Source organism: Ochotona princeps, chromosome 3, assembly GCF_030435755.1.
Source record: "Ochotona princeps isolate mOchPri1 chromosome 3, mOchPri1.hap1, whole genome shotgun sequence".
NCBI classification, from domain to species: Eukaryota; Metazoa; Chordata; class Mammalia; order Lagomorpha; family Ochotonidae; genus Ochotona; species Ochotona princeps.
Genome location: NC_080834.1, coordinates 102095093 through 102121318, shown reverse-complemented (window position 1 = coordinate 102121318; position 26226 = coordinate 102095093). Strand labels below are relative to the sequence as shown.

At 44.6% G+C, this 26226-nt stretch overlaps 2 protein-coding genes across 5 annotated transcripts in view; one reads left to right on the top strand and one right to left on the bottom strand.

Annotated features, from left to right (window-relative positions):
- SENP2 (SUMO specific peptidase 2) overlaps positions 1 to 26226 on the bottom strand; it is a 102547-nt gene that overhangs the window by 35626 nt on the left and 40695 nt on the right. Inside the window, exons 1-4 of one of the 4 annotated variants that reach the window (XM_058662186.1) lie at positions 8473 to 8573; positions 5922 to 6073; positions 4357 to 4412; positions 813 to 946 (exon numbers count right to left, since the gene is read on the bottom strand). In XM_058662186.1, coding sequence (XP_058518169.1) covers positions 813 to 863 — 51 coding nt within the window. In that variant the 5' untranslated portion in view covers positions 864 to 946; positions 4357 to 4412; positions 5922 to 6073; positions 8473 to 8573. Of the gene's footprint in view, positions 1 to 812; positions 947 to 4356; positions 4413 to 5921; positions 6074 to 8472; positions 8808 to 10099; positions 10284 to 26226 lie in introns of those variants that run through there. The other 3 variants (XM_058662184.1, XM_004577726.4, XM_058662185.1) reach the window with 3 other exon arrangements.
- The window catches only part of LIPH (lipase H), a 38405-nt gene continuing 31201 nt past the window's right edge, over positions 19023 to 26226 (top strand). Inside the window, exon 1 of the mRNA XM_012929078.2 lies at positions 19023 to 19172. Within this exon, the coding sequence (XP_012784532.2) occupies positions 19124 to 19172 (49 nt within the window). The 5' untranslated portion in view covers positions 19023 to 19123. The remainder of the gene's footprint in view (positions 19173 to 26226) is intronic.

Here is a 26226-nt window from a genome sequence, read left to right as displayed (position 1 = left end):
CAGACAGAGATCAGGCTCAGCCCAGTAGTCTAGTGGCTAAAGTCCTCGCCTTGAACCCACCAGGATTTCATATGGGCGTCAGTTCTCATCCCAGCAGCCATGCTTCCCATCCACAGCTCCATGCCTGTGGCCTGGGAAAGCTGTCAAAGATGGCTGAAAGCCTTGGGATCCTGCACCCGCATGGGAGACCTGGAGGAAGCTCCTGGCTCCTGGCTTCGGACTGGCTCGACTCCGACTCTTTCAGCTGCTTGGGGAGTGAATCAGCAGGCAGAAGATCTCCGTTTCTACTCCTCTCTATATATCTCACCTTGCAACAAAAATAAATCTTAAAAAATATATGTATCCTTTAAAGCTTCACTCCTCAAATACCCATAATAGCTAGGGCTGGGCCAGGCTGAAGCCAAGTGCCAGGAATTCAATCTGGGTGTCCCACGTGGGTGGCAGGGAATCTACTAAGTCACTATCTGCCTCCCAGGGTGCACATTAGCAGGAAGCCAGGATTCCACTCAGGCACACCAATATGGGATGCCAACATGTTAGGTAGCATTTTAGCCACTATAATGTCAGATGGCCATCCTGAAAAGTAGTTTTTAACAGTTTTAATTTCTTAATCTTTAACTACTTGGCCTTTATATCATAGGCTAATAAAAACATATCCTGGCCATTGTGGGCATCTGAAAATTCAAAATGCTCTCTCCTTCTCTTTGCTTCCCAAGTAAATAAATTTAAGAACAAAATAATGTTATTCCCAAAAAGAAAGACAATACTCCGAAACCTCAATGATTCAGTATCAAGATCAGTCCCCTACTAACCTCCTCTGAAGAGGCCACATTCCGTGTTCCATTACAAGCAGCAGTTACCATGGGCTTTGTGGTCACTTGGAATGGGAATCCAAATAAGCTGGCAGCATTGTAGAGGCTGTTTTTTACTTGATGAATAAAACAATCTAGAAAATATCAACAAACTATAAATATTAACAAACTCTAATTAAAAGATTGTATCTTAGAACCTCTCTCAAATTTTATTTAAAGACCTATTTCTAATCAATGAAAATTTTAAAAAGTAAATGCATAAAAATAATAACTTCTAACTGAAAAATTAGAATGCCAATACTTTGATTTTTGGTTCTACGTAAAATATTGCTAATGCTAAAAAATCATGAAGCCATCATTTCAGCAAATCTCATATTGATTCGCAAGAAAAACACTCTGAAAGGGCAGCTTTTTAGCCATGAATTAGTTTTCTGGGACATATAAATAAATGTGCTACCAGATAAAAGACGGCATAATTACAGAAGAGGCATGCAGCCACTAGGTGTGGTAGAAGCCTGCAGGAAGCAAGCACCATCACTCAACTGGTTTGTCATGATCTGCCAGGCAGATAACAACATAGCTGACCTAAGCCACTCTTTACAAACTCCTTCTCCCCCGGCCCCCACCCCTGTTGCATTTTGGCTTGGTGAAGTATAAATTTGAAATTCCTCAACATCCATTATGAAACAAGGCTATCCCTCTGCTAGAGAAAAACTGCTTGTCAGATCTCAGACTCACCCCTTCAGCCACCAAAAAGATTACAAAATAAGTAAAAAGAGGAAGTTTCAGGAGCTAACGCTGTGATGTAGTGGACTGCGCAGCCATCTGTAATGCCAGCATCAATACAAGCATCAGTTCGATTCCCAGCTGCTCCACTTCTGATCTAGCTCTTTGCTACCTGTGAAGGCAGTGGAAGGGCAGGTTCTGGTGCTTTCCCAAGATCCTCTTTTTATTGTACCACTTTGTCCTGCCTTCCTACACTTCTGGTGTTAAGTTTTCTAAATTTTTTTTCCTTTTATTTCCTAATTAAAGGTATTCCGCAGTATTTGTGAAAAAAACTATTAACTTAGATACATTCTGCTTCAAGAAAAAAAAGCTAAAATGGTCAATTTTTAAGCAACACATATTCCAGAACACACAAAAATAGTCTCCAGAATGCTATGGCAATAATTTAACCTAAAGGGAAGAAATAACAGCTAGGGCAAGCAGAATCCAACACAAAGTAATGTCACTGGATCACTTAAAAGTCTTAGAGACCAGCATTGTGGCACAACAGGTGAACACCATCAGTGACGCTGGCATCCCACAGGGGTGCCAGTTTCCTGTCCAGGCTGCTTTACTTGCTATCTAACCCCCTGCTAAAAGCCTGGGAAATGCAGAACATGGCCCAAGGGCTTGAGTCTCCACCACCTGTGATGGGAAGACCCAGAGGAAGCTCCTGGTCCTTAGCGCCAGTCTGGCTCAGCCCTGGCCACTGTGGCTACCTGGGAAGTGAATCTCCTTTGCTCTCTGAAACGTTCAAATGGAAGAAAAAAAAAAGTACACTAAAAGTACAAAAGTTACTTCTCATTTTAGGAAACTGATAAAATTAAAGGTTATCACTCTAATCACACTGCAGGATTTCACTTAAATCCTGCTGGGATTTTTAATAATGTATGACATAAGGTTTAAAGATTGATGTTGATGGTATGTTGGAGCTTTCAATTGACTGGGATGATACTCTGCTGGCTCTGTCATCAGACCAGAGAGGGTATACCTAAGAAGCCGTTGAACTTGACGGGACAATAAGATGCTGGACTCTATGTTTGGTATACGCTTGCAATGGGGAAATCTCAACTGAACTTGAGCTGTGGTTATGCAACAAGGTGCAGGAATCCACCATGGTGGGAGGGTTTGGGGAGGGGTGGGGAGAACCCAAGTATCTATGTAACTGTGTCACATAATACAATGTAATTACTGAAGTTAAATAATAAATAATTTAAAAAAAAAAAAAAAGATTGATGTTAACCAGAGCTTAAGAAGTATTCCTGGGCCCGGCGGCATGGCCTAGCAGCTAAAGTCCTCAGCTTGAAAGCCCTGGGATCCCATATGGGCGCCGGTTCTAATCCCGGCAGCTCCACTTCCCATCCAGCTCCCTACTTGTGGCCTGGGAAAGCAGTCCAGGACGGCCCAAAGCTTCGGGACCCTGCACCCGTGTGGGAAACCCGGAAGAGGTTCCTGGTTCCCGGCTTCGGATCAGTACAGCATCGGCCCGTTGCGGCTCACTTGGGGAGTGAATCATCGGACGGAAGATCTTCCTCTCTGTCTCTCCTCCTCTCTAGATATCTGACTTTGTAATGAAAATAAATAAATCTTAAAAAAAAAGAAGTATTCCTAATGACACAGTAAACAGGGACCACTAGAAAAGTACTGTAATGTTTTAGTTACCTTCAGCTAAAAATTGGATGGTATTTTTAAGGATTTATTTTTATTTTTATTTTCATTAGAAAGGCAAATTTGCAGAGAGAAGGACAAAGATCCTCCATCCACTGGTTCACTCACCAAGTGGCTACAATGGCTGGAGCTGAGCTGGTGCGAAGCCAGGAGCTTCTTCGGGGTCTCCCATGTGGGTGTAGTAGGGGATGGAGTCATCCTCTACTGCTTTCACAGGCTATAAGCAAGAAGATGGAGGGAAAGTGCAGTGGCCAAAACATGAACCAACACCCATATGGAATCCTGACGGGTGCAAGGCAAGGGTTTAGCCACTACGCTTTGGTGTCGGCCCAGGATTTTTCTAATTACCTTTCTTAATTCACTCGTACTGTCATTGACATCAGTATAATCTATATACATATCTTATTCTTCCTACATATAATCACAAAAGGTCCTTAAAAATAGAAGCCTTGTATTACTTGCTTTTTCTTGTAAAACCTAATGCATGGCCTAGCATTAATGCATACTCAGTAATTACTAGCTAACACAGATATATGCACACACAGCTACCACATTTGGAAGCATACCCAAATTCAGAGTCATTTTTGAAAAAGAATACATTATTAAGGTATTCCACTGCACACTTCTTTGAGAGGCGTTTTTATTCTCTTCTACTCCTTCAGATACATGGAGGTAAAAAGACTACTGACAACAAATTAGATCAGTTTACGTGGTCATCTGAATCAAATGTCTCAGCTTGCATTACTTTTTACATTTCTTCTACAAAAATTAATTATATCTTTTCCATATCAAAGAATTTAAAATTTTTAATTTCTATTTTTTTAAATATCATTTCATGAGAGTTTCATAGGCTCTGGGATTCCCTCAGCCCCTCCCCAAACCCTCTCCCCATATTGAATTAAGAATTTAAAATTTTAAAATGACATTGAACACACTGTTTTTTTTTTTTAGGATATTTATGTTTCTGGTAATAGTGGTTACCTCTAGAAAAATATAACTGAATAGGAAAGGAAAAAAGACTTACTGTTTATGTAACATTCTCAAATTTTGAATTTTATTTATAAATATATTCCTTTCAGAAATTAATTTTTAAAACATATATATTCAGTACCTAATCTTGGTCTTTTGGCTGGTATTTCATCAGTATCCACTGTAGAAAACAGAGTGCTGAAAAGGGAGAGGGAAAAAAATTAACAATATACTTACATATATGAACAAGCATACAACCCATTTCTACAGAATAACCTAATGTTCATAATGCAACTCTACTATTTTCTCCAAAAATGAGAACCAAGTAATGCTGCTATTTTTTTAATGTTTATTTATTTTTGGGCCCAGCACCATATCCTAGTGGCAAAATCCTCTCCTTGCAAAAGCCAGGATCCTATATGAGCACCAGTTCATGTCCTGGCTGCTCCACTCTTATCCAGCACCCTGCCTGTGGCCTAGGAAAGCAGTGGAGGATGGTCCCATTCCTTGGGACCCTGAACCCATGTGGAAGACCTGGAAGAAGTTTTTGGCATCTGGCTTCTGGCTTCAGATCAGCTCAGCTCTGGTCATCGCAGCCATTTGGGGAGTGAAGCAGTGGATGAAAGATCTCCATCCGTCTCTCCTGCTCTCTGCATATCAGCCTTTCCATTGGAAAGAGGAGGAAAGCTCCAGGTCACCCACACAGGTGCAGGAACCCAAGACCTTGGACCATCCTCAACTGCTCTCCCAAGACACAAGCGGGGCTGCCAGGATTAGAAACGGTGCCCATTTGGGATCCCAGCACATACAAAACGAGGACCCCAGCCACTAGGCTACTGTGCCAGACCCAAAAACAAGTCTTTAAAAAAGAGATGTATTGGGCCTGGCGGCGTGGCCTAGCGGCTAAAGTCCTCAGATTGAAAGCCCCGGGATCCCATCGGGGCACCGGTTCTAATCCCGGAAGCTCCACTTCCCATCCAGCTCCCTACTTGTGGCCTGGGAAAGCAGTCCAGGACGGCCCAAAGCTTTGGGACCCTGCACCCGCATGGGAGACCCGGAAGAGGTTCCTGGTCCCGGCATCGGATTGGCGCGCACTGGCCCGTTGCGGCTCTCTTGGGGAGTGAAACATCGGATGGAAGATCTTCTTCTCTGTCTCTCCTCCTCTCTGTATATCCGGCTTTCCAATAATAACAAAATTAAAAAAAAAAAAAAGAGATGTATTTATTTCTATTTGAGGCAGATTTCCAGGAAGGAAGAGATAACTTCCACCCGCTGCTTGACTCTCCAACGGACATACACACAGACCTCCCACTAGCTGTTACACTATTCAAATGGTCACAAAGGCCAGAGCTGAGCTGATTCAAAGTCTCCCACATGGGTGCAGTGGCCCAAGGACTTGGGACATCCTCTGCTGTTTCTCCGGGCCAAAGGCAGGGAGACAGATCAGAAATGGCGCACATGGGACTTAAACGAACTCCCTTATGAGATGCTGGTGCTACAGCAGGAGTATCGGCCTGCTCACCACACCAGCCCCGCTACTAACATAATAAAATAGAATGTTCTTGGGCCATTTGTTGCAGCACAATAGGTTAAGCCAGCATTCCACATGAGCACTGTTTCCAGTTCAGCTGTTCTATTTTCTTTACTTTTTTTTAATTGGAAAGGCAGATTTACAGAGAGGAAGAGTCACAGAGAAAGATCTTTCACCTGCTGATTCACTCCCCAAAGTGACTGCAAAAGCCAGATCTAAGCCAATACAGAGCCAGGAGCCAGGAGCTTCTTCTCGACCTCTCATGCAGGTGCAGGATCCCAAGGCTTTGGGTCGTCCTCCACAGAATTCCCAGGCAACAAACAGGGATCTGCATAGGAAGTGAAACAGCTGGCACATAAATACATACTCTTATGGGGCAACCTAGGGGCTAAAGTCCTCACCTTGCAATCCTGGGATCTCCTATGGGAACCAGTTTGTATCTCAGGTACTCCATTTCCCATCCAGCTCCCTGAGTGGCCTGGGAAAGCAGTGACAAATGGCTCAAACTTGAAACCCTGAACCATGTGGGAGACCTGGAGGAGGCTCCGGACTTCGGTTCAGCTCAGCTCAAGCCACTGTGCCCACTTAGGGAGTAAACGCTCCTCTTTGTAAATCTGACTTTCCAATAAAAATAAATAAATGTTGGGGCCTAGCATGGTGGCCTACTGGCTAAAGTTGCTGCCTTGAACGTGCCAAAATCCCATATGGGTGCCAGTTCTAATCCCGGCAGTTCTACCTCCCATCCAGCTTGTGGCCTGGGAAAGCAGTCGAGGATGGCCCAAAGCCATGGGACCCTACACTCGCGTGGGAGAACTAGAGGAAGTTCCTGGCTTCTGATCAGCACAGCTCTAGTCGCTGTGGTGACTTGGGGAGTTAATCATCGGACAGAAGATCTTCCTCTCTGTCTCTTCCTCATCTCTGTGTATCTTAAAAATAAGTAAATAAAATAAGTAAATAAAATAAATAAAACCTTTTTTTAAAGGGCCCAATGGCTAATGTCTTCTCCTGGCATGCACTGGGATTCCACATGGGTGCAGGTTCCTATGCTGGCGGCTCCACTTCCCATTCAGCTCTCTGCTTGTGGCCTGGGAAAGCAGTCGAGGACGACCCAAAACCTTGGGTTCCTGCATCCACATGGGAGACCTGGAGGAAGTTTCTGGCTCCTGGCTTCGGATCAGCTCAGCTCTGGCTGTTGTGGTCACTTGGGGAGTGTACCAGTGGACAGAAGATCTTCCTCTCTATCTCTCCTCATCTCTGCATCTGACTTTTCAATAAAAATAAATAAATAATAAATACATACAATAAATAACAGATGGGACTCTTCACTGGTGTGTATGAGGACCAAGTGTATGGTCGGCAGGGATGGGTTGGGGTGCTTGCCTTACACAAGCAGGAATCCCATATATGTACCAATTCTAATCCCAGCGGCCCTACTTCCCATCCAGCCCCATGCTTGTGGCCTGGGAAAGCAATGATGGCCCAAAGCCTTGGGACCCTGCATCCACATGGGAGACCTGGAAGAAGTTCCTGGCTCCTGGCTTCAGATCAGCTCAATTCTAGGCCTTTGCAACTGTTTGGGGAGTGACACATTGGAGAGAAGATCTTCTCTGTATATCTGACTTTCCAATAAAAAATAAGAAATAATAAATCTTTAAAAAATAACGGAAAACAGGAGTCTCTACATGGCAATAAAGGACAGAATTTTGATCTCCAGACTACTGTTCCACTAACGAGCAGGAATTCACATCAAACAGAACAGAGGTGAGCAAATCAGCACTACCTTTTTTTGGTAACTATGCACCAAATGTTTATGAAGCACTCACTCTGCACAAGGCCCTCAGGATGGAACAAACTACTTGTACACAGACTAATTGTTAACTTGGCCTATCTCTTTTTTTTTAAGTTCTCAAATCACCCTTGCGATAACCCTACAAGAAGGTCCAGAAGAGAAGGCTAAAACCATGTGTCTCACAGGGCAATCACTCTAACTTCACACTGATCACTACAGGTTGGGAAGCTTGCTTAATTTGTATGGTGTCTTATTTTCTAAATTATTTTTGACCTAAGGAGGGGACGTCATGAAATGAGGCAAGCTACAGGAAATATTAAGTACCTAAAGTTTTCGTTTCCGCCAAATTTTAAGTAGACCGGTTATCTTTCACAAGCAGGGAGGCGCCTAATTTTTTTTTCCTCCTAGGCGAATTCTAAAGCACAGAAGCAGCCTCCCTTCTCTTCACCATTGGGTACCCGGAACACAGGGTTTGAGAGCTCCTTCAGTACAAGACAGCTACTGAGTTTGGGGGGGTGGGGTTTGGGAGGGGCAGTCGAGAACAGTACTTGTGCAAGCTCTTGAATGTCACTTCCCCTGACAGTTGGGGACTGCGTTCTGCAGCTGGTAAGCCACGGAAGGCAGCACTTCAATTCTTGGTTTTCAACCTAAGCGCAACGACATCATGTCCAAACCCCACTGGTGGCCCGCAGCCAATGTGCGCTCCGACAGGAGCCTCAGACTTGCTACCATGACCATGCCAACTCCAAAGACGACCAGGGAGCACCTTCCTCCGCAGCGCCGACGTCATCAGGATGCCCGCGCCGCGCAGCTGCCCGGCCTTGGGGCGGCGACCCCACGGGAGCGGAGCCAGGCAGGCGGGGTCCCGGCCCGGGAGCCCTGGGTGCTAGAAGGGGAGCCGGCCGGGCCAGCGCTCGGCACCCCCGCCCTCCACTCACCTGTTCGGGCGCCGCCTCTTCCGGAGGACGCGGGCGGGGGTCGCTGACCGGTCGCAGAAACGGAAAATGGTGCCGAGAAACCTAACCAGCCATCTGTACATACCAGGCCCGAGCAGCAGCGGCGGCCGACACACCCCGAGACGCAAACCCCAGAGCTGTCGCCGCCGCTGCCGCCTTCCCTGCCTCGGCCACCACCGCCAAGACCCAGTCGCTGACTTGTGACGTGATACCAAGGCCCACAGATAAAACGTCCACACGGCTCCGGAAGGCACCCGCACGCCACGACTCCTGGCGTTCCCTCCTCCCGCACGGCCCAAAAGCTTCATCCTCGGTTTGCGCAAGCGCAGCCTGGCACCGCCCCCGACTGTCGGAAAATCCTAGCAACCGGAATCCGCGGGACGACATCCGGCCCAATCACGGAGGCGATAGTGGGGCTGTGGGTGGGGCTTCCTTCCACACGGAACCAGTCCAGAGCCCGCCCGAGGGACGAGGCCCCCGAGCCGCACGTGAGGGAGGGTATGGCGAGCCCAGCCGAGCCACAGAGTGCATGTAATACTCGGTAAATGCTGGTTGGATACACACGCCCTTTATCTGTCCTATACCAATGCCTACTACTTGAAATATACTCTATCGCCTGGTGGTTCTCAGCGACTCCCTGCAATGGGGCGTCCTTACACTAGCCTGACAAATCAAGAAATCGAGACAGTTCGACTGAGATCACAAAACCAGTGGTAGAGTTGTGAGTTTGTACCAAGGTATCAGTACCAGCACCAGTCCCTCGCCGTTGAGATCCCTCTACTGAGAGAGCCCTAGATGATTACAGTACCGGGTGACTGGTTGCTGTGATAAAGAATGTGCCAAATGCGGGGAAGCCAGAAAGAAAAAAAAGAGAGAGGAAAGCGAACACTGAGGGACGGTAGAGAAGGAGCCTTCCCTGAGGCAAGCGTGAAGGCACCAGTGGCCTTTAATACACTTGTTTGCTCCCAGGGCTGGCTCACATTACCTTCCCTCTGAAATCTAGGGACGGCATTTCTAGTTAATTATCAACTATAGAATGAGCCCCACCCTGGTTAGCAATCTAAACAATCCTGGGAATTCTCTTAAGTCCTCCTGGCCTCGCAAATCCCTCACAGCACCTGCACCTTATCATCAATTAAGGCTGGACTCCCAGACTAGTGTTAACTTGCAAGAAACCCACTCAAGTCAGGGGGAAGGGATTCTCCAAAACAAAACAACAATTTGCATTCTAAATAAAGCAGGAAGATGCAAGTTTCTTTTGAACAAACCATTCCAACTGGCCACCAAGCCAAGTAATTCAGAGAAAGTCTCAAAGCACCACAGGGCAAACCACAACCATTTCTTCCTCTCATCTGTTTTTCCCTTTTCCTTCCTCTTTCATTGTATAGGCACAAGCACAAACTCGATAACTGAAGGTTGGTAATCTGCAAACGAGGGTGGGAAGGCTTCAGAATTACAGACTTCAGCCAGCACACCAGTCCTCCCGTGCCTACAACCCACACCGTCCTGTCCCCAATCCCCACCTCCCTGCTCCCTGCCACAGCCTCCAAGTCCTCTTGTTACCCTCTGGAGTGAAGAAATTGAGACTTGTCCTTCTAGCTGCTCCCACCTGGGACTCCTCTGCCAGCTGGTGCCTTCTCTGTCCTGTGGTCCACAGTAGGGGCAAGGGCCACTAGCCATCTGCTGGCCAAGCAGCGGGATTACTTTGAATCGCAACTCGGCCGCTGCAGCAGCTACTCCGGGATTCAGGAGCTCTTCACGGGATGGCCAGAGGAGAACCCCAAGGCCACATGGAGTCACCAGGATGTAGACACGGGGGTCCCCATCTGGGAGAACTTGCACGCCTAGAAGGTAGCAAGGGCAGCACTTCATTGCTTTTCCTTTCCACTCTCCCAAGGTATCATAAACTCCGGCCTCAGATTTACAAAATGGTCCTCACATCCACCTCGGCCTTTTCAGGACCCCACCCCCTCCCTTCCTCCAGGGAACAATGGCGACCCTGCCCTCCAATCCATTCTTTAGTCTTGCAAATTTTCCCTTTCAACGCATTCCCAGAGTGTTTAAAGAAAAAAAAAAAGGTGGGGGTTTGGAGGAGGGAATTTTTCCACTTAGCTTTTGCTGATGCCTGCCAGAACAGACTTCTAAGCTATATCATTTAAGGGCCAAAGGTACCACAGATGAAATTTTGTTGATTTAGGCCCAAAGTGTCTAAATCCCAACATAACTAACCACACTAAAGATCAATTTCTTTCCAGAGATAAACTTTTCAGGTACATGAGAAGAAAATATCTTTTTAAGACGGTACCTTGAATTTGGGGTCTGGAGATTAAAACTTTCCAGCAGGTGCCAGGCTGGGATCATCTCCATGCTTGGAGCCCCGATTCCAGCCACTGCGTACATGCAGTGACCTGTCCCTGGGCAGCCAGTGCACCATTCACCACCAGGCTCCACCATCTGACTGCCTGGCGGCCAGCTCTGAAGTTTTGGGACTTTAAATTGCTGCTTAGGTAGCTCCACGTTAAGCCCACTGTACTTCTGGGATGTCAATCAAATCCTAAAGACTCCCAACAACAGGGTAACTTTTCCTTTGAAGGAAAAGTCTGATATACCAACCTCCTATCAATCCTGTGTAGAACTTGTAATCACTGCACAAAGCTGAAGATTGAACACCAGTCCATGCAAAAGCTAAGGATTGGGGCTTGTCGAGCCTGATCCTATTACCTGACATGATGATGGATCAAGACATGGGTCTCATTAGGCAGGTTCATGACAATAACTAGCACACGAGAGAACCATACCGGGGGTAGATTCTGTGGGGGATGTGTGGGCCACACTCTGTGGAAATACTAGCCCCACTGGTTAGCTCAAGAATTGGGGTAGTGATGGACTAAGCATGGTGTGACCAAGGAGCCTGCCATCAATCACAGGTAAAGAAACCCACAACAGTCTGGACTGGTCAAGGCAGCAGCACCTGAATGTGCATCCTAAATAAGGTGTGGGGTGGGCCAGGCTGCAATGTACACAAGCTCATACAAGGCCAAAGGGAAGGCCAGACTATGCCTGACACTGGCCTAAAACGCATTGGCATGTATGAGAACTGGGTCTGGGAGTGGTTCAAGTGGAGGAATTTGGAAAACTCCCCTGGCGAGTCATAGCTCCCACTGGTGAACACATGGTCCAGACCTAGGGGGTGGACAAGCTGGGCAAAATAGCTCCAATGGCTGGCTAATGTGTAGGTTGGTAATGGAACAGGGTGGACTGGACAGGACTGAGCTAACCGTAACTCACAAGCAAAATTAGAAATCAGGATGGAGCACAGGTCATGTTGAGCTAGGCTCTTGCACCTACTGGTCTGCGTGAGCCAGGGACGCTAAGCCACAGCATCAAAGGCAGGGACCAGGACAGGTGAGGGGCTCTGCCAAGCTGAGTCAAAGCAACCACTGGCCTGCGCGTGATCTAAGACTGGGAACAGGCCCAGTTGGGGAGCTAAGGGGACACCCTAACTGGGTTGAGGTTCCCACCAAGGAGCACATGGGCTGGAATGGGGGCTGCATTCTGATCAGGACACGGTTGTAATCTCACTTGGCACAAGTGTGGACTGGGACTGGACGCACCAAGCTGGGCTAGACTCCAATACCATCTTGTGCTCTGGAGGACCAGGGTAGATGTGAGACAGACTAGGCTAGGTCTCAGCCGTTACTGAAACATGTGTGAGCTGTATGTGGGTATGGAAGAGCTGTGGCTGGGTTGAAACATCCAACAGTAAGAACCAGATTGGGTTGAAGGCCAGTCAGGAAAAGCCACTGTTCCTGCTAGGACAGGAGGTGAACTGAGTAGGGCTGGCTCATGGACCCACTGGTATGCGCAAAATCTGGCATTGGGAGAGGTTCTGATGGAGAAGCCTGGGCGACTCCTCTGGCAGGACACAGACCCGGCAGGTAAGTGCAAGAAGCATGATAGGAAACAGCCCAGAACAGGCCATGGAAAGTTACCCACTGGCATACATTTGGCATAGGTTGGGGGCAGACCAGGCTGAATCAGTTCACATCACCCACTGGCGAATCCAAGCACCAGAACAGAGTGTGGGTCGAGCCAGGTTCAGATGCGACAAAAAACAGTGCACAATACAGAATCCCAAGGTGAGGTTGCTTGACTGGATGTGACCGCAGTGCCCAACCAGCACCCACACAGCACATGTGAAAACCGGGGGGCGGGGGGGGGGGGAGGCGGAGCCAGCGGGGAATGTGGGCTCCCCTGCTGGACAACTACTTCCATGGGAAAGTGTGAGTCAGGATGTATTGTGCAGTAGTTTACTCCCTTTTATTACTGAATAGAATTCTATGACATGGGCCCAGCGGCGTGGCCTAGCAGCTAAAGTCCTCGCCTTGAACGCCCCGGGATCCCATATGGGCGCCTGTTCTAGTTCCCAGCAGCTCCACTTCCCATCCAGCTCCCTGCTTGTGGCCTGGGAAAGCAGTCCAGGACGGCCCAAAGCTTTGGGACCCTGCACCCACCCGCGTGGGAAACCCGGAAGAGGTTCCTGGTTCCCAGCTTCGGATCGGCGCGCACCGGCCACTGCTGCTCACTTGGGGAGTGAAACATCGGATGGAAGATCTTCGTCTCTGTCTCTCCTCCTCTCTGTATATCTGACTTTGTAATAAAATAAATAAATCTTTAAAAAAAAAAAAAGAAATCAATTTGGGTCAGTTGGCTTGCTGCCAGAGCTGTAAAAGTAAAGATATATCTCATCCAGGAATGAGATGTCATCTCGTGATAAACACCCTCACTCCACTTTTGGGACTTTCCAAGAACCCAAGATATAGCAAAGGTCAGGTTATGGACACGTCCCACTAATGTTTCACAAGACCTAGCCTTACTGACACTATTTTCTATTCTCTAGGATGTCACAAGAGAGAAGGAGGTAGAGATCTTTCTTTTGTGTGTGTGTGTGTGTGTGTGTGTGTGTGTGTGCACGATTCCTTTTCTTTTGTCTTTTTATTTCTTATTTATTTATTTATTTATTTGGCAGGGGAAGAGATTTTTCATCCTCTGGTTTACTCCCTAATTGACTGGGAAGGGCCAGGGCTGTGCCAAACTGAAGCCAGAAGCCTGGATCTTCTAACTGGTCTCCCACGTGGATCTCCCAAGCACTTGAGCCATCTTCTGCTGCGTTCCATAGCCATTAGCAGGAACTAGATTTGAAGTGGAGCAGTTAGGACTTGAACAGGCATTCATATGGGGAGTGTCGGTACTGCAGGTGGAAGTTTTATTAGCTATGCCACAGCACCAGCCTCTGTTCCTTCTTATATTATTAGATATTAGTATTAACTTACTCTGCCTTTCATAATTTCCACAGATATGCTCCTTTCTCTCTCCAAACCAATCAGAGCTGCTGTCCTTTAGGGTGTGATCATGGCTCACACAATTGTATCTGTCCATGCTGTATCTAATTGCATTCCTCTTTTGCTGTCTTTTCTGTATTTGAAGAAGGTAAGGTGCAACTGGCTAATAGTACCAAGAAGCAGACTAAGTTTCCAGTGTGGTTAAACACATCTAGGATGCTAACTGATTCATTTGTTTTTTTGTTTGTTTTATTTATTTTTGTTGGAAAGTAAGATTTATAGATAGAAGGAGAAACAGAAAGAAAAATCTTCCATTTGCTAATTCACACCCCAAGTGGCTGCAACTGCCACAGCTGAGCTGATCTGAAGCCAGGAGTCAGGAGCTTCTTCTAGGTCTCCGACGCCAGTGCGGGGTCCAAAGGGATGGGGCCATCCTCCACGGCTTTCCCAAGTCACAAACAGGGAGTTAAAAGTGAAGCAGAGCAGCCAGGATACAAACCAGTGCACATATGGGATCCTGGAATATGCAAGGTGAAGACTTAGCCACTAAGCTACTGTGACAGGCCCAAGTTGGTTCATTTGTAACACCTGAATTGATTTGAAATCTCTGGCTTTAGATCTCTAAAAATAATAACAAATTAAAATTTTTAAATTTAATTTTTAAATTATTTTTAAAAGATTTATTTACTTTTATTGGAAAGTCAGATATACAGAAAGGAGGAGAGACAGAGACGAAGATCTTCTGTCCGATGATTCACTCCCCAAGTGAGCCGCAACAGCCAGGGCTAAGCCGATCCGAAGCCAGGAGCCAGGGGCTTCTTCTGGGTCTCCCACACAAGTACAGGGTCCCAAGGCCTTGGGCTGTCCTCGACTGCTTTCCCAGACCACAAGCAGGGAGCTGGATGGGAAGTGGAGCAGCTGGGATTAAAAATGGCGCCCATATCGGATGACAGAGCATTCAAGGCAAGGACTTTATTATTTTTTTCTTTAAAGATTTTATTTATTATTATTGTAAAGTCAGATATACAGAGAGGAGGAGAGACAGAGAGGAAGATCTGCTGTCCTATGATTCACTCCCCAAGTCACCGCAACAGCCAGAGCTGTGCCGGTCTGGAGCCAGGAGCCAGGAGCTCCCTACACACGGGGGTACAGGGTCCCAAGGCTTTGGGCCGTCCTCCACTGCTTTCCCAGGCCACAGGCAGGGAGCTGGATGGGAAGCAGGGCTGCCAGGATTGGAACCGGTGATCATATGGGATCCTGGGGCGTTCAAGGCAAGGCCTTCAGCCACTAGGCCACTGTACCCGTCCCAAGGCAAGGACTTTATTCGGTAGGCCACTGCACCAGACCTCAGATTTACTAATTATTTTTTTTTATCGGAGAGGCAGATCAGACTTTTGTAGAAAAGCAGAGACAGAAAATGAACTGTCCACTGGTCACTCCCCCAATGGTTACAATGGCTAGAGCTGAGCTGATCTGAAGCCAGGAGCCAGTAGCTTCCTCTGGGTCTCCCATGTGGGGGCAATATCCCAAGGCTTTGTCCCTACATTTTTTTCTGTTTATATCTCTTTATTTATTTTTTAAAAGATTTATTTATTTTTATTACAAAGTCAGATATACAGAGAGGAGGAGAAACAGAGAGGAAGATCTTCCGTCCGATGATTCACTCCCCAAGTGAGCCGCAACGGGCCAGTGCTGTGCCGATCCAAAGCCAGGAACCTGGAACCTCTTCCAGGTTAAAAACAACAAAAAGTAGTTCATAATATGAGATTACAAATGAGGTAAACTGTGGCACTTTGAATTGCAAATTCTTCATCAGAGTAATAGGATCAAGAAAGTCTTTTTTTCTTTTTTAAGATTTATTTAATTTTTATCGCAAAGCCAGGTGTACAGAGAGGACAACAAAGAAGATGATCTTCCACACAGTGGACCGCAATGGCTGGAGCTGTACCAATCCAAAGCCAGGAGTCAGGAACTTCCTCCAGGTCTCCTACATGGATGCAGGGTCCCAAGGCTTTGGGCCGTCCTCAACTGCTTTCCCAGGCCACAAGCAGGGAGCTAGATGGGAAGTGGAGCTGCTGGGATTAGAACCGGTGCCCATATGGGATCCCGGGGCGCTCAAGCTGAGGACTTTAGCCGCTAGGCCACGCCGCCGGGCCCTGTTTGTATCTCTTTAAAACAAAGCAAAAAACAGGGTCTGGCACAGAAGTCTAGTAGCTAAAGTCTGGTCTTGTATTCGCTGGGATCCTTTATGGGTGCTGGTTCTAAATCCCAGCAGACCTGCCTCCCATCCAGCTCCCTGCTTGTGGCCTGGGAAAGCAGTTGAGAATGGCACAAAGCCTTTGGCCCCTGCAGCTGCACGGGAGACCCAGAAGAGGCTCCTAGCTTCTGGCTTCGGATCAGGACAACTTCAGCTATTATGGCCACTTGGGGAGTCAATCAATGGATGGAAGCTCTTCTTCTTTGTCTCTCATCCTCTCTGTATATCTGACTTTGCAATGAAAATTAAATAAATCTAAAATACACAAAAACTCCAGAATTTATATCCATGTCTCTATATAAGTGCTAATCTCATTTTTAGCATTTGAGTCTTCTTGTCAGATGTAGTCATGTCCTATTTTTTCCTTCTTATCAATGGGAACTCTAGAAATGTCTGATAAATGAAGGAATGAAGAAATTAAACACATACATGGATTTGAGACCAACCACTCTTATCTCCTTGTAGGGATGAATTGAGGAAGCTGACTTAGCTTTCTTAACCAACAGTGCAAATGGTAGATGAGAGGTCACTGATGTGAATGGAAACACAAGAAAGGTGTAATAATGAGTCATCTACCGGCATGGAGTTTCAGACCAGGGTGGGTGGGGACATGGGTCACCTTTCCTGACTATTGAAACCAGGGAGTTATAAAACCACCTCCCTGCTGTTCCACTGCACTTCCATACTTGCTTTTCCTGTCTAGGCCTTTTACCTGCATCTTTTTAATCTGTTCATAAGCAAGGGTTTCTAGGTTAAAAACAACAAAAAGTAGTTCATAATATGAGATTACAAATGAGGTAAACTGTGGCACTTTGAATTGCAAATTCTTCATCAGAGTAATAGGATCAAGAAAGTCTTTTTTTCTTTTTTAAGATTTATTTAATTTTTATCGCAAAGCCAGGTGTACAGAGAGGACGACAAAGAAGACGATCTTCCACACAGTGGACCGCAATGGCCGGAGCTGTACCAATCCAAAGCCAGGAGTCAGGAACTTCCTCCAGGTCTCCTACGTGGATGCAGGGTCCCAAGGCTTTGGGCCGTCCTCAACTGCTTTCCCAGGCCACAAGCAGGGAGCTGGATGGGAAGTGGGGCTGTTGGAATTAGAACTGGTACTCATATGGGATCCCGGGGCGTGTTCAAGGCGAGGACTTTAGCTGCTAGGCCACGCCGCCGGGTTCCAGGGTCAAAAAAGTCTTGATGAGCTGTTGGGAAGAGAAGAAATTGCTCTCCCTAGAATACTTCAAATAATTACTTTTTCAAATAAGACTCCAGGCAGCCTTTAAAAAAAAATTTTTTTTAAAGCATTTCATTTGTTAAATTATGATTGGTTCATAGGAAGTTGCAAAAATAGCGCAGAGAGGTTCCCTGTACCCTCAGCTAGGTTCCCCTCACTTGTGACATCTTACACAACTGAGGAAATGTCAGAACCACAGAGAAAATGTAGACTGCCGGCCTTTCTCCTACACGTGTGGCTCTGCAACCCCGCTGCACGTGTGGATTCCCCCCCAATGAGGGCACAGACTCCTCATTACGTAAAGGTTCCCGTGCAATCCCTTGATCCCTTTAGGGTTCCACTATTCTCCCCTCCCCCATGCTTGGGACTATTTTCTACATAATTTTTATATTGGTATTTCTCATTACTCTGACAGAGGTGCAGGCTCTCTTACTGAATCTTTTTACTATTTTGAGTTCCACTAGTTAGGGAGCCTTCTGTACCACCAACAGGAAACTCCTGAACCAGAGGCCTCTCAATAGAAATAATTCTTTTTCCTATACTAAGCTACTTTGCAGAAAACGCACACTGGCCCTGTCTAGATAAGCCATGGGTATGGTACTCAAAACTGATAGGAGCTCAACAAATATTTATCAGGCAAGTCCACTGATTCAACAGGAAGGAATGCACTCCATCACCAGTTCCTGAGACAAAGGAGAAACAGTTCAGTTTTTCCCAGAGGGTAATTGTTTTCAACTTAGTAAAGCTTACAGCAGATGGAAAATCAAATCACCCATTTGGTTCTCCTATGTACATTTCCTGAATTTATTACTCTACGCTGCAGACAAAGACAAAAACTAGACTCGAGCGCTGCCTAACCACGTCCACGGAGTCATCACCAGCTCAAGCAGTCCTCCTTTCCAACATCCACTGGATCTCTCTTCAGGACACTGTCTGCCTTTTGAAGGATGATGGGGCAGGTTGTGTGAACAGTTAGTTGACAACAGCCAGGGCTTTGGAACTTCTCATGTCATCCATCTAACAGTGTGAGATTTTGATAACCTTTGTTTTACAATTGCGAAAACTAAGATTTAGCAATGAATGTCTCACTTAAGGCCATTCAACTAGTGAATGAAAGATGTGGGATCTGAACCCCCATCTGGTGGACTAGTGTTAGAGCCTCTCCGTCTCCTCCAACCGAATAAATAAACTTTTTTTTTTTTAAAGTAGACACTTTTGAAAACAGACTGTCAGGGAAATAGTAACTCTAGGTATGAAGAAGTAAAACTCAATACAAAAAATATAACAAAGATATAATTTGATCTAATGAAATGTTCTCAATAAAATCTAAAGATTCTTCTATGAGGAATGAATGTGATGTGTGAATTAACACTTAAAGTAGGCTTGTAAATACAAGCCAACAGTACAATGACTGGATTTGTTATTTCATTCACAAGAAGGGGAGTGGGGAAGGACTGAAATCACATTTGATTTCGACACATCAAGCCAAACGACTAATAAACCGCCCACAAAGAATGAAACTATTTTGAACTCGTCATTCTGCAAATACAAATTACAATATTCAGATATGTATTAAAATTGTGTAAGGTAGAAAGTACCTGACCTTTCATTGAAAGGAGGAGGAGCTAAGGATCCTGCCTGGGTTGGGACCCGCCTGCAAGCTGTCCCTCGGGAACTTCCTGTTGTCACTGCACCTCTGAGTTAGTTATCTGAGCTCCGCGGCAAAACCCAAGTGGGAACGCAGGCTCTGGGACGGAAATCACTCCTGCGAATGTGACGGGCATTCTCTCCAGTCTCCATATGCTGAGATTGTATCTATTCATCAGTTTGCTGTGCTTGGTGAGATCAGGTATGTTATTTATTGCATAACTTTCTTTACGATTTTTTTTAAAGTAGTAGTATTATCATTTTACATTTTTTTTCATCCCAATTCCCTTCAGCAGGGCTTTTAAAATTCCACAGTTTTTTTTTTAAAAGCAAAAAGATGGTTGATCTAATGAACTATTTAAATTTAAAAAAGTTTTTGACAGTAAAAGCTACTATTTCTTTGAATGAACTTCTTAGATGTAAAAATTAAATAGGCTGAACAATGTAGAAGAGTGTTATTTTCTTTCAGAAATATTCTGTGCTTTCCTACCTTCATGAAGTGAGATTACATATTTTCTGGGAATTAATAAATTTATGATGCCTAATGTAAAAAAAAGCTTAAAAAATTACGATGTCTAATACAGAGAGGGCAGGGATTCATATATTCATACATTACCTACATTACTCTTATTTAAATTATTCTTACAGAATGACATGATTTAGTGTCTAAAACCTTTAGAATAGTGGCTGGCATATTGGCATCTTAAAATGATTAATCATAATAAAAGAAAAATCATAGTGAAAAAATTAAAATTAAGACACTAATGTATATAGTAAGGTAAGAAACATAAAATTATTTTTGTTTCTCAAAAATGCTGAATATTACTAAGTCTTTTTAGAATCCCAGCACTTATAATAAGTTGTGGCAATGAAGACTGATGTTTGAGTAAAGGGCAAGGAGGAAATCTGTTATATATTAAGACTCATAAAAGCATTTATGCCCTTTGAGCTTATAAGCCATTGCTGGAAATTTGCTCTAAACAACTTTAAAATGAAAGAGGCTGCGTATTTAGAGATAAGTCCATGTTATTTGTAATAAACTGAACTAGATACAAAAGGAGTGATCGATCCCACATATAGCAATAGTAAAAATGCAGCACTATCAACTTAAGTTTTAAAATAAGTTTAAAATAATTCTGCTGCTATACAGAAATGTGTTAATATGCTTTTGTAAAAATGCAAAGTAGAAAAATTAGAATCCAAATTTATAAACACAGGTAAACCATGATTACATTATGTTAAAATCATATATGCCTGTAAATGAAGCTTAGGAAAGAAATTGAAAAAATATTAGTATTTCAAGCTACAAATAAATTTTCTTAATATTTATTTCTGAGCTTGATTTACCAGCAAGTTAAAACAGGTATATGAAAATGGAAAATCAATATTCTAAAGTACTCTTCTTATTACTCTCAATTTAAATAATGAGCACAAGCTAGAGGCCAACCCTATACAAAATCCCAACACTGGTTATTGAACATTTTCTCCATCTCCCATTCTCTACCAGTATTCAGTTAGTTGGAATAAAGGCACATTTTTCTGTATCACCCTTGTGCTTTCTTTGGTTTTTACTGAAAATCTCCTTAGGAGAAAATTTTTTGTTTGTTTTTTTGAAAAATTTTATGTTTTATTCATTTGAAAAACCAAAGTTTAAAGGGTGAGTGGGAGGGGTAAGATAGGAAAAAAATCAGAGACAGGTATTTTTCAATTTCTGGTTTACTCCCCAAATGCCCGACATGGCCTGGGATGGGCCAGGCTGAAGGCTGGAGCCTGGGCAGTCCACGGGAGTGGTAGAAGCCCAAGCACTGGGGCCATCTTCTGCGTCCTTCACAGGTGCGTTAGCCGGATTGGAACTGAAGGGGTCAGGACTCCAACTGTGGTCTTTTTTTTTTTTTCTTAACATGTATTTATTTTTATTGGAAAGTCAGATTTACAGAGAGAAGGAAAAATATAAAGATAGATCCTCCATCCCCTGGTTCACTCCCCAAGTGGCCGCAATGGCCGGAGCTTGAGCCAATCCAAAGCCAGGACCCAGGAGATTCTTCCTGGTCTCCCACGCAGGTCCAGGGTCCCAAGGCTTTGGGCCGTTTTCCACTGCTATCCCAGGCCACAAGCAGGGAGCTGAGGGGAAATGAAGCAGCTGGGAAATGAACTGGCGCCCATATGGAATTCCGATGCATGCAAGGCAAGCATTTAGCCACCAGGCTATTGCGCTGGCCCCTAACTGGTATTCTAATGGGATGCTGGTGTCACAGGTGGCTGTTTAAGCTAGCGAACCACGACGCTGGGCCCTACAGTCTAGTTTTGAATGATTCTAGATTGCTGTCAGTGCCAAATGATGGACTCTAGGTGGAGGCACACAATATAGTTCTGTAGCCGGGAGGAAAAAAACCACATAATTATAGCTGTAAACCTAATCTAGATTTCCCATTATCTAGAAAACCATGCACTTAGAACTTGTATAACAGGAGGGTGTTGAATAAAAAGCAGCTGATAGAAAGCAAGTACACTGATATTTTATTTCTCCCTTGTTTGCCTTCCTGTCCCCAAATTAGCAAGTGTTAAGGTGGTATTCAGAAATTCCCAGAAGTCCTCTAGTTTCAGACATCTTTGTTTTGTTGTCCTAATCTTGTGAAGTCACGTTAGGAATGTTGGCCACAATTTTACCAGTAAATAAAGCAATGTCCTGAGCACTCTAAAGTGTACTAGAACCACCTGGTGGAGCAGGGAGAGGGAGGTGCAATGAGGAGGGGGGATGGTAAAAATGTACAAATGTTCCATACCACATTCCCAGGCTCTGGGAGTCCTGGCATTTTTAACAAATCCTCAGTGTTTTCCAGTTGCAGCTGGTCTAAGAAATACAGGCTGGTACATATTATTCTAAATTCAGGACTCTTGTCACTAATAGTTTTAAAAGTGCACCTGCTACTTGATGCCAAGGAGTAGTAGCTCTTCTCACTCCTCCCCTGCAGACACAGAAGAAAAAGACTGAAACGTGTGTCCCATCCACCTCCTCCACACCTGACCCTTCTCACCCTAATCAGAGGCCCACATGAGTATGCATTGCTCTCAATTATGTAAACAATATTAAAGATAAACTTTTTTTAAAAAGTCCCAGGCTATCATAGTTTAGCCCGAGGCAACTGTATCAAATTAAGTAGTATTTTCCCAGAGAAAACAGCTTACACTAATTCCCACTTAGTCTGGTGACTCAATTTCATCCAATTTCACCTCAGATGCCTGAAACTGTGCACAGTACCAAACCCAGTACCTATTAGGTTTTATTCTTACAATAATTTATAAATTAGGCTTGGTCAAAGATGAGCAACAAAGAAATGAGACAGAATAAGTATAAAAATGTACAATAATAGAAGTTTCATGAGTGTGGTCTCACTTTCAACAGTTCTCATCCTACAATATTTCACTTTTCGGTCTCAGATGTCCAGGGATAACGGGAACTGCAGGGGACAGCCAGGGACTACTGCAGTAGCAGAAACTAGAGATTCTTTTTTTTTTTTAACATATATTTTTATTGCATTTCCTTTTTTTAAAACTAATTACATTGCATTATGTGATACATTTTTTTATGCACTGGGATTCCCCCGCCTCTCCCAAAACCCTCCCCCCACGGTGGATTGCTCCACCCCGCTGCATTTCCATAGTTCAAACTCAGTTGACATTCTTTCATTGGAGGTTTTGACCAATCATAAAGTCCAGCATCTTATTGTCCTGGTAAGTTCAATGGTTTCTTGGTGAGACCATCTCTGGTCTGAAGGTAGAGCCGGCAGAGTATCATTACAATCAATTAAAAGTCCCAACATAATATTTCCAACCATTTACAACATTATGGCATTAATTGACATGGTATTGATTAACCAATATGTTAATAGGAAAATGCAGGTTCTCAACCACAACCTGTGACTTCTTCATAGACATTTCAATTTTGGTTTACATTCAACCGTATTCTATACACCTTAAAATGGCTTAGATTGCTATTCAGCTGTCTCATGCCTATTTTAATTTTAGTCTTTAGCAGTTTATAGCATTGAAGCATGATTTCGCTGAACCTGGCTGTTTTTCTGGTGGTCTAACTCTATAATTCTAACAGGATATATGTCAACAGTTTAGGTGAGCATGTTTAGGAGGGGTGTGCAGAGAAATCTTCCATACCCAAGTGAGGAATAACTAATCTTTGTGTCCCACCCAGTGAGGCATAAGTGCATCCCCGCTGGCCGTTTCCTGTCTGGTTCTAAGCTTTCCTTGTTGTTCTCTATCTATTCTAGTTTTGTTTGTTTGTTTGTTTGTTTGTTTTGAGGGGTTTCTGGAGCGCTCCTGACGAAAGGGGGGTGGGGACCCAAAGTTGGAAGCAGGCAAGGACCAGAGAAAGCTCCTCTCCCTAGTCCCGAAGGAAGTTTACTGTTCTTCTGAGAAACTAGAGATTCTCTCCTAGGATACTGACAATCCTCTGGCATGATCTGTGTAGGTGTGTATGAGTCACCTTTCCCCAACAGGTAGGCAAAGATGAGTGAGGAGGCGTGAAGGTGTGTGTTTACACACAGGATTAAGAAAGGACAGTGAGAACAGCTGGCATCTAAAAATTTTCTCAGAAGTACAGTTAGGGGTTAAAAACAGACATCTTGTCCATCAAGATGACCTTCTGCCCATAGGTATCTTTATTTTTTTCCTGGTCCCAATATTCTGCACAATGTTTCTTAATTTTTAACATGTAATATTCATACATATTTATAGAGTAGTGTGATTTCATTTTTTTAAAAGATTTATTTATTTTTATTACAAAGTCAGATATACAGAGAGGAGGAGAGACAGAGAGGAAGATCTTTCGTTCAATGATTCACTCCCCAAGTGAGCGCAACGGCCGGTGCTGCACCAATCCAAAGCCAGCAGCCAGGAGCTCTTCTGGGTCTTCCACGCAGGTCCAGGGTCCCAAGGCTTTGGGCCATCCTCGACTGCTTTCCCAGGCCACAAGTAGGGAGATGGATGGGAAGTGGAGCTGCTGGGATTAGGAACCGGCGCCCGTATGGGATCCCGGGGTGTTCAAGGCAAGGACTTCAGCTGCCAGGCCACGCCGATGAGCCGTCAGTTTTGTTTTTTAAGATTTTGTTGTGGGGAGGGGCAGTACGATGGCTCCATCCTCCACCTTCAAGCGCCAGCATCCCATATGGGTGCCAGTTCATGTCCCAGCTGCTCCACTTCTCATGTAGCTCCCTGTCTGTGGCCTGGGAGAGCAGCGGAGAATGGCCCAAAGCCTTGAAACCATGTACTCATATGGGAGACTCAAGGAGGCTCCTGGTTTCAGATTCACTCAGCTCTGGTCATTGTGGCCATTTAAGGAATGAACCAGCGGATGGAAGATCTGTCTCTCCATCTCTCCGTAAATCTGATCTGCTTTTCCAATAAAAATAAACATATTTTTGAAAAAGATTCTCTTTTTTTTTATTTGAAAGGCAGAATTACAGAGAGAGAAAGAGAGGCAGAGAGAGAGAGCTTTTCCATCTGCTAATTCACTCCCCAAATGGCCACAACAACTGGGGCTGGGTCAGGCCAAAACCAGGCGTGAGATGCTTCTTCTGGTCTTCCCTGTGTAAACAAGGGTCCAAGCACCTGAGTCATTTTCTGTTGTTTCCCAGGTATATTAGAAGGGAGCTGGATCAGAAGTGGAGCAGCCAGATCTCCAATCAGTGCCAATATAGATTCTGGCATCACATGCTGAGGCTTAACTTGTTACGGGCTACACTACAATGCCGACCTCTGTGATATTTCAATATGTGTATACAATGTGTACTGACCAGATCAGGGTAATTAGCATTCCTATGTACTTATCATTCATGTTGGGAGCTATGGAACTCCTCTCTTCTGGTTTGGCCAGGACATGATGGGGTTAGTACGTGCTGCAGTCATCCCTGTACTGTAGAACACTATAACTTACTCTGCATGTGTTTTGGAACCAGCTATCCAACCTTCCTCTGTCTCAGTCCCCAGCCCTCTCCCACCTCCACCCACAGGCATCCTGCCTGACTCTGCCCAGCTTCCCTGGCTGGCTGAGATCCTTTCTTTTCTTAGTCTGATGGCTCATGAAACATTCTTTGCACAAAATTCAATGGGACGCACACAGAATATAAATGGAATTATTTTTTAGATTAAAAAGTTTTTATAGAATTTCATGGCAGGGACATTACTCTCTGATCTCTTTTCAGATTAAGCATTCAACTTTTCTTCTAGTACCTGTCACACAAATTTTCGCCGAAATCCTGAAAATCTCTTACTTTTACTTCTTGGATTTGGGGAAATTTTATCTCGACTGTGTTTCCCAACACACACTAAAGTGTACTCAAGCAGGGGTTGCTGGAAGTATTCGGGCTGCACCAGTTCACACGCAGTATATTTGTATCCCAGAACATGAGTCAGAGGCATTCCTGAGCAGGCAGAATTCTTGCAGGTCTATCTCTTCATCTTGATTTGAATTACAGTAAGTATTTTTCAAACAGCATCAAGTTAGTCCACCTCACTGTGGAGTTTCTGTTCTAAAGAAGTTATGAGTACACATGTGTGTTAGGTTTGAGGGTGGTGGAGGAGGATAGCATGAGTATGCCTTAGAACTCAAAGCTTGAATAAAGCATGAGTCAGAAACATGAGTGTTCTACTTCCTTAATGGATACCACACATCGAGGTTTAAGTAAGCAACAATTTACAGCTGTCAGTTGGCTTTGAAAGGGTGGAAGGGAAACGTGGGTATGAGATCAATCAATAGCTTCAATTTTAACTATAAGTGGACTGTGTTATATTGAGAAGTTCAAGTGAACCCACCTTGGCTTGTGAACTCAGACTCAGGATTTTCTCATCTCTTGTTCACACTCATGATTGTTTTGTCTTCGGTTATTTCTGTCATTCTAACATTTCTGTTCAAAGACACCTCTGTGGATGAGTCCTCTCTCTTTAAGGAGGTTTAATCCCAGTTAGCAATGTGGCCCATAAAATCAGTTCCTCCAAAAGCAGGTAAAGGTGAAAAGCCAGAGTCTGAGTGTGACTTGTGTGACATTGATATAGTCTGTTCAATTTCATGTAGCTTCAAAGTAGTATGTCACTTTAAAAAACAGCTTTAATGGGACATAATTAATTTACTATATGATTCACCCATTTAAAGTGCATACTCCTATACATTTTAGTACATTGATAGATAAGTATAACCATCACCAATTTTAGAATATTTTCATGACCTCAAAAAAGAAACCTGGATC